Raw genomic sequence first — 15566 nt, 5'->3', positions numbered from 1 at the left:
GTGATTGTCATACTGCTAAAAAACTGTCTTTGCCAAAAGTTACACTTCCGAAACGTTATTTCTAGTTAGGTACTGCATATATATTCATTAATAAATATGTCATAATAACAGTTACGTTTGATTGGCTCAAATAAATAGCAAATGCGTCATATTGGTTTAGTCATCAAAATGATCAAAATAATATACATTCTTGCTATTTTGCCAGACTAACTACACGCCATCACTTTCAATATTTATCCGTATTTCGTATGTATATATGACTCGTCTTACAACAATGCATGTTTTGCTCGATATAAATGGCTTCCATGTGGTATTCCGTAAAAATACTCAACAATCCAATATCTCCTAACTATTTATGCTTTAAAACGAACTAGAATATATTCGTTAAGTCTGACTAATATCGAATGACCAATTTCTTAGGCGAAATATTTTCATAAATAACCGGAAACTTTGCTATGAATACTTAATTACGTATGAACTTGTAGGACCTATACTATTGAACTACCTATAGTTGTGTATCACGATTTTTGTTTAATATTAGAGATGGGCCGAATATTCGGTATTCGGCGTATTTTTTAATGTTCATATTCGGCCGAATAATTCGGTTCGAACTGCCGAAAATTTACCGAATAAACAATAGTTATTTTCGATACAAGTGCGAAAAAGAGGAAATTCGAAACGAGTGGCGATAAATTAAAACACGACCGAAGGGAGTGTTTTAAATCGACACGAGTTGCGAATTACCTATTCGCACGTGTATCGAACAACGTTTTACAGTACATATGGCACTTTAAAGTTTCGACATACGCACGAAAAGTGCTACTTTACGCACTAGTGCGGAAAAGTAGCCCCATATGTACTGTAAATGTTTTTATCATGCATGCATGCATGGTTGCATTTTTATCGCCTGTTACTATGCCTGTCACTTTCGCAATTACATACTGGTTAGAACATGACAGGCATGTCAGGCGATAAAATGCGACCGTGCTACCGTCGGTCAAAAGAGAAGAGAGTCTTCAGTGTATATTTCACGGCTTATGCATAGGACACTCATATAAAAGACATAATTATTTGCCAATAGTCGTCACGTCATGTACTGGGCCCATGCATATTTCCGCATATTTTCGATGTACCTTTCGTTTAGGATGATATTCCATTTAAGTATATTTAAAAACTCAAAATTCAAAAAACGAGCCAGATAGCAAAATCGTACGCCAGAACCACTCAACAAAGATAGCAGTAGTTATTCGGCGTAGCTCTCCAGTTTAGAAAATAGACTAGCATGACAGCCATCGAGTGATAAGCCAATTAGTTTCCCATCGGCGAGCGCTGGGGTAATGACATACTTCTCTGACGGCCAAACATCTCGGTTTGTTTTTGGACGGACTATTTCTGACTCCCGTATTTTTATTTGTGATTATGAGTTGGCAATGCGCAGCGGGCTTCTGAGAATGACCGAGCTGGGAAACTTACGATTATAACTTTTAGAATGGAGTAAATATGGCGGACACTGAAGTCTGAAGCTGGAGGAATGGCGCGGCAGTATCTCACCCGTGAGATAGACTACCTATCTTCTCACTGTATTAATTTGAAAGGGACTTAGTCTATCTCGCGGGCGAGATAATCGTACTGTCGTAGTTACCACTCCTGCTCTAGGCCTACAGAATAAAACCCTAAGATGATTGACAGAGATATATCGAAGCGCATATAGTTTTCAACATGTTTATATTACCTATCTACGTACCTACTTACTTACTCAACTAAATCGATAGCAAAGGCTTCTATTTAACTAGATCTGAACCGTTTTTCTTTCGGCAGGCCAAAAATAGGTGATATTCAACTCAAGAACGAAATGTCCCATATAAAAATCGTGTAAAACCCAAGAATATTTTTACCCGGCATTAGTAAAATCACGAATAACAAGCTAAAATTAAACTTATAATAGGACTACCAAGAAGCCACATAATGGTAGGTATACATAATTTGAAACTCGTGTAATTGATTGGTGACATGCGTACTAAATGTCTCACATTTCTACGATATTCCGGTACCTATAACATAACGTAATGAACAACGGTCAACCCCGTGACCCTCATTGTCACGGTTATTTTAGGCGCACTTATTTAATTACTACTAGATACTAGCGATTCGCCCCGTCTTGGCACGGGTATATTTCAACCAACACGCACAAAACCTTTACAAATGATACACCTAAAACTTCACCAAGAATCAATCTATTGATAGGTGAATCCCGCATGAAAATCCGTTCAGTCATTTTTGAGTTTATCGCGAACGTAGGTACAGACAGACGCGGCGGGGGACTTTGTTTTATAAGGTGTATTTAGCCGTAGCATTATCAGATTTATAATTAGGTACGTCATTCTACAGGTAAATTACAGGTTGGCCCAACAATACTTTGACAAACATTTAACTGCGGCTTATAAATAGTTGATAATTTTAACAAACGTTTGCGTTAGTCTTCCAGTTAAATGATTGAAAATCACATTTTGTAATCGCTTAATTCAATTAAATATGTAGTATGTAGGTTTTATAACTATTGGCCTGTCCAAAGGTCACCAATAATCCCATGCGATTTATAATAAATTGCGGCATTTGGTCGATCAATTGAATTATGTAGTTGCTTCTACTTAGTCAGCAATTATCTAAAATAGCATACCATTTCTTGCAAGGTGTGTAGAAGCCTTTTATGTAGTGTAGCAAATAAATTTGTCTGTAGAAAAAGTCGCAAATATATATTTTTTAACCAATATCGAACCTGCGAGCCTAAATTTTTCAAAACTGACGCCGTTTCTATTCTTTGCCAGACCATAATAACTATAGCAAACAAACTTGTCAGTAGAAAGGCGCGAAATTAAAATTTTCTATGGGACGATAACCCTTCGCGCTACATTTTTTAAATTGTTCGCTCTTTTCTACTGAGGGAAACGGCTTAAGACAGAGTATATATAATAAGAGTTTAGAGTATAGTGTTGTATATTCACCTTGAGATGATGCCGCAGCTGTTGCTCGTGCTGCTCGGCGAGCTGCGCGCGCTGCTGCTGGAAGTGCTGCAGCAGGATCTCCTGCTGCAGCTGCTGCTGCTTCTTCAGCTGCAACAGACCACACGTCATGCGTCACTGTCACTCGGCAGGTGGCAGGACTGATTCAGATTCAACAGAAAGTCAATCACAAAGTCAGTCCCTATAAGTCAGTAAAACGAATATGATCGGTACTTATTGTTAGTTACGAGGTTTTGTCCAAAAAATCGAGACATATTGGATGCTTTTTTACTGTGAGTAGATCGAAACGTGTTGAATGGATCGAAAAAGAGTGTTGCTGTTAGTACGTAAGGGCCATATCTCACCGGGACGCCACGGCCGCGCAACCAGTCGCCGGCCATCAATAAAATGTAAATTTCGGCGACCGATCGTAAAATCCGCCAGACCATTAAATATAGGCATATCATGAAACGCCGCCATTACATGATATCCCTTAGATTTATCAACACGATGTGCCTTATATTATAAATAAAACTACAGATCAATGAGACATTGAACTCCATGATTTGACGATCGGCAACCGACATAGGTATACAGCCATATGAAGGATATCTAACCTGGTGTCCGCTCGGTTGCGCAACCAAGTATTTCTTTGGTAGCCGGCGACTGGTTGCGCCGCCGTGGTGTCCCGGTGAGATATGGCCCTAAGAGTTAACACATGGGTGATTGTGTATGACAACTTTTGACATAACCTCAGCCATGTTCATTTGGGAGTCACATGTTTTTGATTTGATGCCTTTCTCGGGTTACGTCATGTTTCTTGTGACTGCTAAATGGACATAGAACTATATTGGGGTTAACAAGCTCACACATGATTCATTTTGAGGATGATTTATCAAGTAGGTACCTATTCCTCATTGGAAATATTTAAAGCACCTACTTGGAGTATGTTCGAAAACTAAAAATACATAATACAAAATCGTTTATTTGTACAACATAGACCAAATTATTACAGTTTAAGCTCTCCATCGCGATTTTTCATGTGACATAGCATGGAAGTGCCAACATCAAATTTATAGTGATACTGCTACACTTTGTTTCTGCCAAGTCGGGGTAGTTATACGTCTGTCCAAGTCTTTCAATATTAATGCGTCGAACGACACGGTAATGATTTCATATTTTACATCTTTGAATAAAACCCCTGATGTTTTAGAATTCAGATACATATTGAGCTATTCTCGCAAGGTGCACTGATCGTCTCTTTTCTTAGAGCCCAACATAAGAACTAATGCCATCCTTTGAGTTGGTATTTTCAGTATCAGACATCTAGATATCGGCGTGAAGGCTGCCTATTATTCTTAGTGTTATGTAAACCCAACATGTGTCGAGCATTAACCATTCATACAGCTATTTACAGACGCCAATATCACAAACACCAGTACGAATAATTCGCGGTTGTTAATATTAGTACACGCATTCAACTATTCAATGCCGTTTTGAACCAGAGTTTAAATATAGTCCCAGATGAGTCCATATTTAAAATTGGAACGATCAATGCACGTGTAGGTACTATCGGTCGCGTCGGTGCCTATGACAGTTAAGGGGCCCAGTGATTACCAGTCCGCTGGACGATATCGGCCTGTCAGTTGTTCGGAACTGTCAAGTTTTTGTTCTACCTGACAGTCCGGTATCGCCCGGCGGACTATTAAGTTAATCAGTGGGCCCCTTTATTTCATCAAGCCTTTTGGGTGCTAAAAATAATTGAAGAAAAATGTTTTAACCGTATTTTTTTCACTTAACATTTCTAAATAAATGAATGTGCGTAACTTCAAAAAACTTTCTACAAACATGTTACGTGACAGCTACGCCATATTAAAATGAAATGTCATATGCACCATAATTCGACGCGAGAGGTATAAAAGGGACTTTATGTCGTTGCAGTAAGGGCTAATTGAGGACAACAATGAGGACGTTGGTGGGCTTGAGCTCTAGTTGAATGCGTGGGGAAACACAAAGATACAGTGTGATTTATGTCGAAGGAGAACTTTGAAGATGGCAGCGTTGTTGTAATACAGACAATCATGATGTATACAGAATTGTTTGTTACCATTATATAAAAATCTAATTATAGGTAAGTAAGTATCATCAGAATTTAAAGAAGAGAAACGTGATTTAGTCCACAAAAAAAATGGACTGCGGTTATATGTGTGTAGCCATAACTCTGAAAGTTCTCCTTATTAATCACACTGTAGTAGTATGTAATGCAGACTCACTTGTAACAGGAAACTATTTTCTAACGTTTGTTTCGCTCTCTCCGCTACATGGTTCTTTCTTGGGCTCTGATTCTACAACGAAAACATATCACATGTAGGACCATCCAATCCGACCACTTGCGTGGTAACTTTTTAGGAGAACATTTGAAAGTAGGTAGGTGCTTGTGGTCGATTAAAGTCGCAAACCTCGTAACTCCATTTAAAGGACATAATGGATTTTCAACCTTAGCCAACTATATCTAAAGTTGCAAATCTCGAGGTTTGCGGCTTTATAGACGTTATGTACCTTTGTATAATGAAGATGAAACATACAATCTTCGGAGATACGGTGCTTCGAATTTTGGGGTTCATTGTCGTCCCTCACAGATTAGGAATCAATCCTAGCACCAGCTATTTCCATACAAATTTTAATTTAAAAGTGATTCATGCCATGCCATTGATAATCAAAATTTAGACAGCGATTAATTTTTCTCTATACTTGACGTGTAAATTTGAATTTTATCGTTTTGTTGTAGGGATTGAGTTGTTATCTTCTAGAGGTCATAATAAAGAAAGGGATCATATAAATTCATGCCAATGCGATAAATCATCTGAATATTCATTTGACTTGAAGTCCAGGCGGTAAAATGACACGTCTGGTAAACAATAAGAAAAGCCTTTTTAGTCGTTATCCGGTTGGTAATGAACTCAAAATGACAATATTGCGAATTAGATTGGAGGCCTTGGCGGCTGGATGCACTAGCACTGTGGCAGAGAACCGCGTGCGCATATTTCTGGCGACGCGTATTTCGGTGGGAAACAGAAATGGCGGCGTGCCGCGAATAACGCGATACTGCGCGTGGGCATCGCAAACAATGCGGGGCTCTGCGACTTCTAGCAGATATGCGGAAAAAATAGATGGCATATTTATAACAACTGTCTTCACGCTTACTTGAATTTACAAGAGCGCCTAATAGCTTTACGTGCCAAATTGAACTGCACGCGTCAGTTTGAGTTACTTTACTAGGTACCTCATACGCGTAAAGTTATGCGTTTTGGCAATAGGTTTGTTTCGCGAACATTCCTGATGACGTATTTTGGGTTAAATGGAAAAGTATATCTAAAGCCGAAAACATTTATAGGCTATCTAAGTATATATTGGCAAAATCTTCTAGTTGCGAAATTTTGATCAAAAACTACAGCCGGGCTAGCACACGATTGGCGCGAGATACTGTCGCGCCAATCATGTGCTAGGCCACAGAATAAATAGTAGTACTAAGGTACAGAAGATTCACTCTCTAACAAAACACGTCTTTTACGACAGATATCACCGCTAGTTGGCGCAAGCGCGAGCAGGCGTCCGTTCCGTAGCGGTGCGCCGCAGCTACTATGGCTAGACACCAAAATTGGTGTGGGCCGCATGTACTTGTAGGTACTTGTAGCGACGCAATGAAATCACGGAGTGAGCCACGCCTGGCTAAGCCTATTACTGATCACTAACTAAATATCGGAAGGAAGGCAGATATTTATAAAATCTTAGATCTGCAACATTTATTTATATTCAAAATTTCTCAAATGACTTGTCATTAGACAAGAAAATATATTTTTCAACGTTCCCGACTTTTATCTAACCACGCCAAAGCCACGTGCACACCCGGACATTCGATTGCAAATAGCTGAAATCGCACCGCTCCCGTTTATATTTATTGAGGGGCCGCATCAACATTGGATCTAAATTTAATCGCGCACACTGTAAATATAAATACCCGGCGGATGGACGGAGTTATACTGGTACAGTGTGTTGGGTTCGGTTATTAATACCGGCCGCGGGAATCTTTATAAATATACGGAGAACAAGATGGACGCGGTGGAAGGTCGCGGAAGTCTTTGGTGCGACACGTGGTGGTGGCGGTTCAAGTTTGCCCTAATTTTCGGTTATGTAGGTATAGGTATGCTTTGAGCAGAATTTCTGATGGAAACCCGAAAATTAAACGTTTATAGACAACGTTTCTAAATATAGTCCAACAACTAATAGTCGGAGCAAAAACTTTGCATAGCCTATAAATAGAGCAACATGAAATTTCTACGAAATTATGACGTTTATTATCGTAACGTACGTAACGTAGAATTGACTATACTTGTTACGTCAAATTCGGTGCTTAAAGCGGGCAAAGTATGCAGTGAAATTTATTTTGGAATTTGCAAATGACAGATAGGCATAGTCAAAAAACCGCTTTCTTAATTTTGGAAACCGTCTGTTTTAATGGTATAACATTAAGATAAGCTCGTTGGAACGATGAATATGTAAATGTCATTCAAAATTGGCAAGACAATGAGTTTCTTATTGATATGTTTTTGGTATTCGTAAATTGTTTTGTTTAGTTTTTTTTTAATGAATAATGGGAATGTGATTAATATGTTTTGCACGACTAGCTGTAAAAGGAGGTATCTAACATATTGAATGTTTATTGTTATAATATTTATTCTTCGCTCCAATTTTTTAAGACTATTACGGAAATCAATAACTGAAATTACCGCCAGCCTAGAAGTTTCTGACGTACACTACTTTTTAAAGCTAACACACTTAGTGTTCAAGCCTCGGAAATAAAGTGGCGGCGCAACGGCTATTGAAGTAAGGGTGGCTGATTTCATTACGGTTATTTTGCCATGTTTACGTTTTTAAAGATGTCTTCCCAGACCACGTATTTGTCGGAGAAGCCGAATTGCCATATACGTAGGGTTGGGTTCTAGGGTTAAACTCTTATATAACTTTTTAACTTACATAGAGACGGTTGACTTAACTGTAAAAATGACTGTATGAGTATTAAGTCACCAGTTGACCAGTGTCACCACAGACTGTATAGAAGACCGAAGACCGGGTAACAGTAGCAGAAACCTCACACTAGCGTTTTTTGAGCGTCGCTGTCTAGATAGTGAAAAGGTGTCGCTGCGCAGTTGCGCCAACGTTGCGTAGCAGTAGCCATAGAGTTGACTAGACGTCGACACTCAGGAGTGGGGGGTGGGGGGTCTCTACTGTCTAATACCTGCATGATTTGAGAATGAAAGCTGGCCTCGGCGGCGGGCAGGCGCGGCGCGTGCGGCGGCGACGGCGTCGGCTGCGGGGAGCTCTCCGCCGCGCCGGCGCCCTCGTGTGCCATCTCTGCAACAACGATAACACCAGCTTAAAATAAGATAAGGTATCCATGCCATGGACGTTGGAGAAATGTCGCATTATTACGAGGGGTGTTCAATATATTCTCGTTATGAGAATGAAAACAAACAAGTACGAAAAGTTTGATATTTTTATTTTTCAATATACTCCCCCCCTATGTTCATACACTTAAAAGATCGATCAATTATTTTTTTTAATCCCTCGTAAAAATATTTTTTATCTTTCGTGTAAAAATGCTCCTCCACTGCCGCCTTCAATGCTTCATCGTCAGAAAATTTATTTCCACGCAGATCCTTTTTAAGATCGGGGAGCAAAAAGAAGTCGCTGGGGGCTAAGTCCGGACTATACGGTGGGTGAGTAACAGTTTTAAACCCACATTCAACAATAGCTGCCTTGGCAATATGAGCAGTATGGACGGGGGCGTTGTCATGCAGAAGCAGAATACCTTTGGTTAACTTTCCTCGCCTCTTTTCTTTAATTACATCCTTTAATTGACGTAGAATGTTAGCGTAGTACTGTCCTGTGATATTTACACGTTTTTCTTTATAATCGATTAGTAATTCTCCTTCACAATCCCAAAATATCGTGGCCATGACCTTGCCAGCTGAAGGGATGACCTTGAACTTCTTGGGATGAGCTGAACCCTTAATGTGCCACTGCATGGACTCTTGTTTACTCTCTGGGTCATAATGATGAACCCAGGTTTCATCTCCAGTAACTATTCTTTGCAGCACCTCATCAGGATTTTCACCGCACAGGTCAATAAAATCGGAACAACAAGCTACACGCATGTCTTTTTGAAGCCGAGTCAGCATTCGCGGAACCCATCTTGCACTTACTTTTGACATATTAAGATGGTCATGTATAATATCATGTACGGTACCAATAGAGATATTGGTTACTTGTGCTATAGATTTTACCTTCACTCGACCATCTTCCAATATAAGTTTTTCCACTTTATCAATATTTTCTTGTGAAGTAGCTACTACAGGCCGGCCAGGTCTAGGGTCATCTTCAATACTCTCCCTTCCGCGTTTAAACTCGCTTGACCACTTTTGAATGGTAGATAAAGAAGGAGCAGACTCACGGTAAACACAATCCATTTCCTCTTTTATGGTTTTTTGATTTTTACCCTGTTTTGTCAAGAATTTTATTTTAAGAACTTATATGCTGATGACCTACAACTTTACACGCAGTCGAGGCTCGAGGACGTGGACGAAGCTATCTCGAGATTGAATGATGACCTCAATCGCATCTCATCTTGGTCCAACGACTTCGGAATAGCTGTGAATCCCTCCAAGTGTCAGGCTATCATTATCGGGAATCCTCGCCTGGTCTTAAATACCGATTTCAGGTATGTTGCACCGATTCTCTACGAAAACATTGTCATCCCTTTTTCCACCAAAGTTAAAAACTTAGGATTGCTGTTTGATTGTGGCCTGACCTGGGAACCCCAAGTGTCCGATGTGTGTCGAAGAGTTACGTATACCTTGCGATCACTATATAGGTTTAAATATTTTCTACCGATTGCTACCAAAACTCTCCTTATTCAAGCTCTGGTGTTACCTGTCATCGATTATTGTGATGTGTGCTGCACTAATGTGACGCAAGCATTACTGGACAAGCTCGACCGACTATTGAACAACTGTATTAGGTTCATTTATGGCCTTCGCAAGTATGACCACGTATCCGCCTTTCGCCGACAACTCAACTGGCTTCGTATTCGTGAGCGCAGAAGTCTCAAAAGTTTATGCACCCTGTTCTCCATTCTATTTGATCCAGTGGCACCAGATTACTTGAGTTCTAAATTTAAATTTGTAACTGCCCGACCAGGATGCGAACTTCGCACTGCTCGCAAACTTGTTTTAGCTGTCCCGCATCATCGTTCTAGTGCTATGTCCAATTCATTCACCGTGCAAGCCATCCGTCTCTGGAATGATTTGCCTCTCAGCTTACGACAAGCCGAGACTAAGTTGACGTTCAAGCGCAAGCTGCGCAAGTATCTTTTTGAAAAGTCTAAAGATTAAGTATCTTCATAGTAAATTTAGTAGCAGGTTTATATATATATATATATATATATATATATTTATTTATATATAATTATTGTATACATATACGTATATATTATTGTTGTATATTACATATATTTATTATATCTTCACATTACATTTATATTTGTGCCTATTAATTTTAAGCATCAAGTTTTAGTGTTCTTTACATACCCCGCACCAACTATGTTTCTCTGTTTGGCCTAAAGGTTGACTGGTAGAGAATGCCGTGTAGCATTAAGTCCGCCTTTTGTCACTGTATATTTTTACTGTGCAATAAAGTTTAAATAAAAAAAAATAAATAAAAATAATTTTATCACGCATCGATGTTCTAATTTAGTTAACATTGTCAATTCGCACATGATGTTCATGTTTGTTCAGCAATTGCAGAAAAACAAAAGACTATCTCGGTTCGAATTATACTTTTTTTTAATGTCAATGAATAAACCTTAGCGGCCAGTAACGAAAGAAATTTTAGAAGAGGTCGTAAGATATCAATACCGAGAATATTTTGAACGCCCCTCGTAGGGCATACGTCAACTTGATAATCTTAGATCTTTAGAATGGCCTACTTTAAAACTTAAAGCAAGCAGATAAGTGTGGTAAAACTTCTTCTGCTTTTAAGAGGAAAGGGACCGGCCGCTTCTCCATACAAACGTAGTCCCCATTTTCCTCTCTTTATATTGACATTATGGAAAATATATTTCCATAATTTGATGTTTATTAACCATAGCTGTGCCCCTACGTTTGAGTTTTTTGGATTTTTTACTATTGTAAAAATTAGGAGCGAAAAACCTATTTCATACAAATTTTGAAGTGACAACTTCTTTAGCGGCGCTGGGCACTTTTTGAGGTGGGGAAAAAATTATAAACTCGAGAGCGTAAGGCGATCACGTGACCGTAAGCCCCGTAAGGTGGCCACTCATAATTTAAATGGCATTTAAATCAATAAAGAAAAACTCAATGTTATTTGTCATTTATGTTGCGGACTCCTTTTCAAGACTCTTTACCTATGTTCAAATAATTTGACGTTGTCATGGCAGTATGTAAATAAACATGTCAATGAAAAAGTGTGATCTTATTTGAGAATGATAATAATATATAATAAGTAAATAGAATACCTCCGCTAAACGTATGTATCGTGTTACCGGGCGTCGGTAACAGTGAGGTGAGTTTTCACTTCTATCGGCACTCCCGGAGTGCAACCGTTGTTGCTTGTTTTATTGCTCCACTTTCGTCTTTCTTTAGCGCGAATCGCTTATCAGAATAATACAAATTCAGTAAAGTGATAAAGCATATATGTATTAGATGAGTAAGCTATAAATTCAGAAGCATTTTCTACAGACTTTAGACTTTTTAAGGGTAACTATAATCATACGTCGCCAACAGTAAGTTGGCCCATTGGTGTTATGCTCCAGTTAATATGTATCAGCTCTCTAGCATTATCGAAGCCGAAACTACGGGGGTTCGAAAATACGACGAAACGTGCCGAGAAAAGATATGCACTGCCTTTTGCCCTTGGTCTCGTCTTGGCCCCAGATTTTGTGTTAGTATGGTACCTACTGGTAAACACTGATATAAAATATAAGTAAGCTGACATAATTGGATTGACTTTGAATAGGTCATCTATTGTACACAGCCTTCATTTTCAAATCTGTCATACGAGACAGTGTGTTGAATATTTAAAAGGCGTCTGCCTATTTTTGTCTTTAAATAACCCTTTATTTGAATGTGTTAAAACTATTATAACAGTTGACGCTATTATGTATATTGCATAACATTAAAATATACGCGTCTATAGTCTACAACTCTACATAATCAACTCCTATATAATGTTTCTACAATAATGCTTGTAAATTTCGGCACTGTTTGTCTTCTCTGTAATCCATCCTTTGTATCATGATGTAATGACTGCTTGTTGCCATAATAAAAAAACCGGCCAAGTGCGAGTCGGACTCGCGCACGGAGGGTTCCGCACCATCAACAAAAAATAGAGCAAAACAAGCAAAAAAACGGTCACCCATCCAAGTACTGACCCCGCCCGACGTTGCTTAACTTCGGTCAAAAATCATGTTTGTTGTATGGGAGCCTCACTTAAATCTTTATTTTATTCTGTTTTTAGTATTTGTTGTTATAGCGGCAACAGAAATACATCATCTGTGAAAATTTCAACTGTCTAGCTATCACGGTTCGTGAGATACAGCCTGGTGACAGACGGACGGACGGACGGACGGACGGCCGGACGGACGGACGGACAGCGGAGTCTTAGTAATAGGGTCCCGTTTTTACCCTTTGGGTACGGAACCCTAAAAAAAAAAAACTTTCTTGCACGGATAAGCTCGCAAAAATATCTGATACTAAATTTTGGTACAGAGTAAAATCTGCTACACTTAGGGCCACTTACACCATTCTGCTAACTCGGAGTTAAGCGGTTAAACCGTTAACCCAGTGTCGAATTGTACTGGTAACCATGGTAACTCCAGGTTTATTGGGTTAACCCCAGGTTAGTGGAATGGTGCAAGTGGGCCTTATAGTCAAACATAAACAAGATATTTAAGATATTTCAATGGCTGGTTTTAGCATTAACTAAGAGATATTAGGCAGAAGTGGCCACTACGAGAACGAGTATAACACAGCATGCTCCACTTAGAACTCTCCCAATAGTCCGAATAGCCATCTCCACCCAAAACTTAGGTAGTAATCGAATACCGCACTAACTTGAATAAACCGCAATTACAATCACATAAGAACAGTAAAAAACCGGCCAAGTACTCGCGCTCGGTCGGATTGGCGCACGAAGGGTTCCGTACCATTAAGCAAAAACACGTTTGTTAATTGTATGGGAGCCCCACTTAAATATTTATTTTATTTTGCTTTTAGTATTTGTTGTTATAGCGGCAACAGAAATACATCATCTGTACATCCTGGTGACAGATGGACAGACGAACGGACATCAGACGGACAGCGTTAGTAATAGGTTCCTGTTTTTTCCTTTTGAGGTATACGGAACCCTAAAAACAGCAACCCTGCTCCCCATGTAGGTCGTCGGGAGGGGGGTCGGCATCGGCGGGGGTGGGGACGCTCCAGGTCTATTTTGGGAGGGATATATTTGGAGCCAGGGCCGGCCGGGTCCGCCCTTCGACTGTAACCTTAGGCCTAAGTGAGTCTGACGGTGTAGCCGAGGCTTTGCTGGTTGTCGTGTAATAAGGCTAATGTATATTATTTCACATTCATTTATTAGACATATCAACCGGGATATGGACCGTGATTACCTTTCGTAATGTTTTCGAGCTCCCGATTAAACCTAAAATCCGAAACTAACCGGAAATCATTCAAAACTGTCGTTAATGTATTGTTGGTTAACTTGGTTAATCCTATGCTTCCTTTGCCTCTTAATCTCTATCGCTCTGGAAGCATATTCAGAAGTGCAATACATGACCACCCAAATGACTCTTTAATTACGCCCTCTCGTTGATTAAATCCGACATCAAGAAAAGAGCGTACTCCCATCTCAAAACCAGCAACGCATTTGCAACCCCTCTCAGCCCCTCTGGTGTTCCAGGTGTCCATGGGCCACGGTAATTGCTTACCAAGAGGCGATTCGTCTGCTCGTTTGCTTCCTATATCATTATTTAGAAAATTGCACTCGGTAACTATGTAAAAACGTGACAATACAAGTCGTAGCGTTTGACCTATTACAATATCTACAACTGGTTAGTATAAAAAAAATATTAAAATTTGGTTAGTATAATATTTCAGTAATATATGACACAATATTATTATATATAAATATTAAATTAGACAACCATATTATGCCTGTTTAACAACTGTCAGCTAATTAGGTTAATATGCTCTCAAAAATATAACCATCCATTCGGCGTCAACCCGCATCGAGACAAATTGCCTATCCCATCTAATATTCACAAAATATGCAAAAATAAAGTCCATTAGGGACTTTATTCTCGTTTTGAAGACCTCATTAAACGTATTTCTGGCTGACCCAGTTATTGAGAAGACTAAAGTGGTATGAATTTAGAGCGCCTAATTTGAGATTGATATGAGCGCTAGCTTTAGTGTCAATTAATATGCCAACATTAATAGCGTCCGCTAGCGGGCGCGGTTGCGCCGAGCGGGCACACGTACGCAGAGGGACTACCGCGAAAACCGAATTTCGCAAATTGCGGGCAATTTCCTCTGTCACTCTAATTACGCCTTCATTGGAGTAAAAGAGTAAGATCCCCGCAATTCTGTTTTCGCGGGAGCCCCTCAGGTTATTAGGTAGGTAAACTCAGTCGCACGCGTCCGCGCCAGTTAGCTTCGTTGCTCATACCATTTTCTTTCGTAAACCGCTCACCGCGTCAGCTAGCAGACGCCCTAAAAGATTGCGATTTATACTGAAATAATAAAAACCATAATCTAACCGAAAATAATATTTTTATTTCACGCAAAACATTAGATAGGCAGTATCAGTATCTGACCGATAAGGTTATCTCAGGTGTTGTATACGTTGTATTTTCAACGGCATTGAAACTCGATTAAATCTTTATCAAATACGAGTGTTTTAAAAAAATGTAGTATTGATACGAGTACCTAGGCTTATGTTCTCCTATTTCCGACAGGTTTTATTATATTATTATTTAATACACCGAACTTCAAGGCGAACGGCTAGGGGCCCGATTCGGATTTTGAACTAGATATCTATTAGACATCACCAAGATACGACAACGATATGTTTAAGATCTAGCCTGTCAAATTTAACATTTCCGCGATTCTGGGGATACTCTTGAACGATTTCCACATGTCTAAAACATATCGTTATGTATTTTTTTTTTTTTAATTATAAAAATATATTTATTCAATAAAAGTCAAAATACAAATACAAATAACAGTAACAACTTAAGACTAGCTTAAGCCTAGTCAAAAAGTTCCCCGCGAGTTGTCCCCGGCGCAAAGGTACCCATCACACTAGCAGCGTTATGTATTTTTAGATCTCAAAACGTTTTTGAAATGATATTAATTACTACGATAATTTAAAGTAAAAGTTGGTTGCCCGAATTGAGCTGCAAAAGATAGTCATAGTCATAGTCATAGTCAT

General features: G+C 39.3%; 1 protein-coding gene across 9 annotated transcripts in view; it reads right to left on the bottom strand.

The window, feature by feature from the left end:
- Nucleotides 1–15566, bottom strand: part of LOC134653140 (histone deacetylase 4) — a 121312-nt gene that overhangs the window by 21249 nt on the left and 84497 nt on the right. For 5 of the 9 annotated variants that reach the window (XM_063508450.1, XM_063508459.1, XM_063508452.1 and 2 more), the window contains 3 exons: nt 8296–8411; nt 5273–5344; nt 3003–3110 (listed from right to left, as the gene is read on the bottom strand). In XM_063508450.1, the coding sequence (XP_063364520.1) occupies nt 3003–3110; nt 5273–5344; nt 8296–8411 (296 nt within the window). The remainder of the gene's footprint in view (nt 1–3002; nt 3111–5272; nt 5345–8295; nt 8412–15566) is intronic. The other 4 variants (XM_063508454.1, XM_063508456.1, XM_063508455.1 and 1 more) reach the window with 1 other exon arrangement.

Source organism: Cydia amplana, chromosome 12, assembly GCF_948474715.1.
Source record: "Cydia amplana chromosome 12, ilCydAmpl1.1, whole genome shotgun sequence".
NCBI classification, from domain to species: domain Eukaryota; kingdom Metazoa; phylum Arthropoda; class Insecta; order Lepidoptera; family Tortricidae; genus Cydia; species Cydia amplana.
This window is presented reverse-complemented; position numbering and strand designations above follow the sequence as displayed.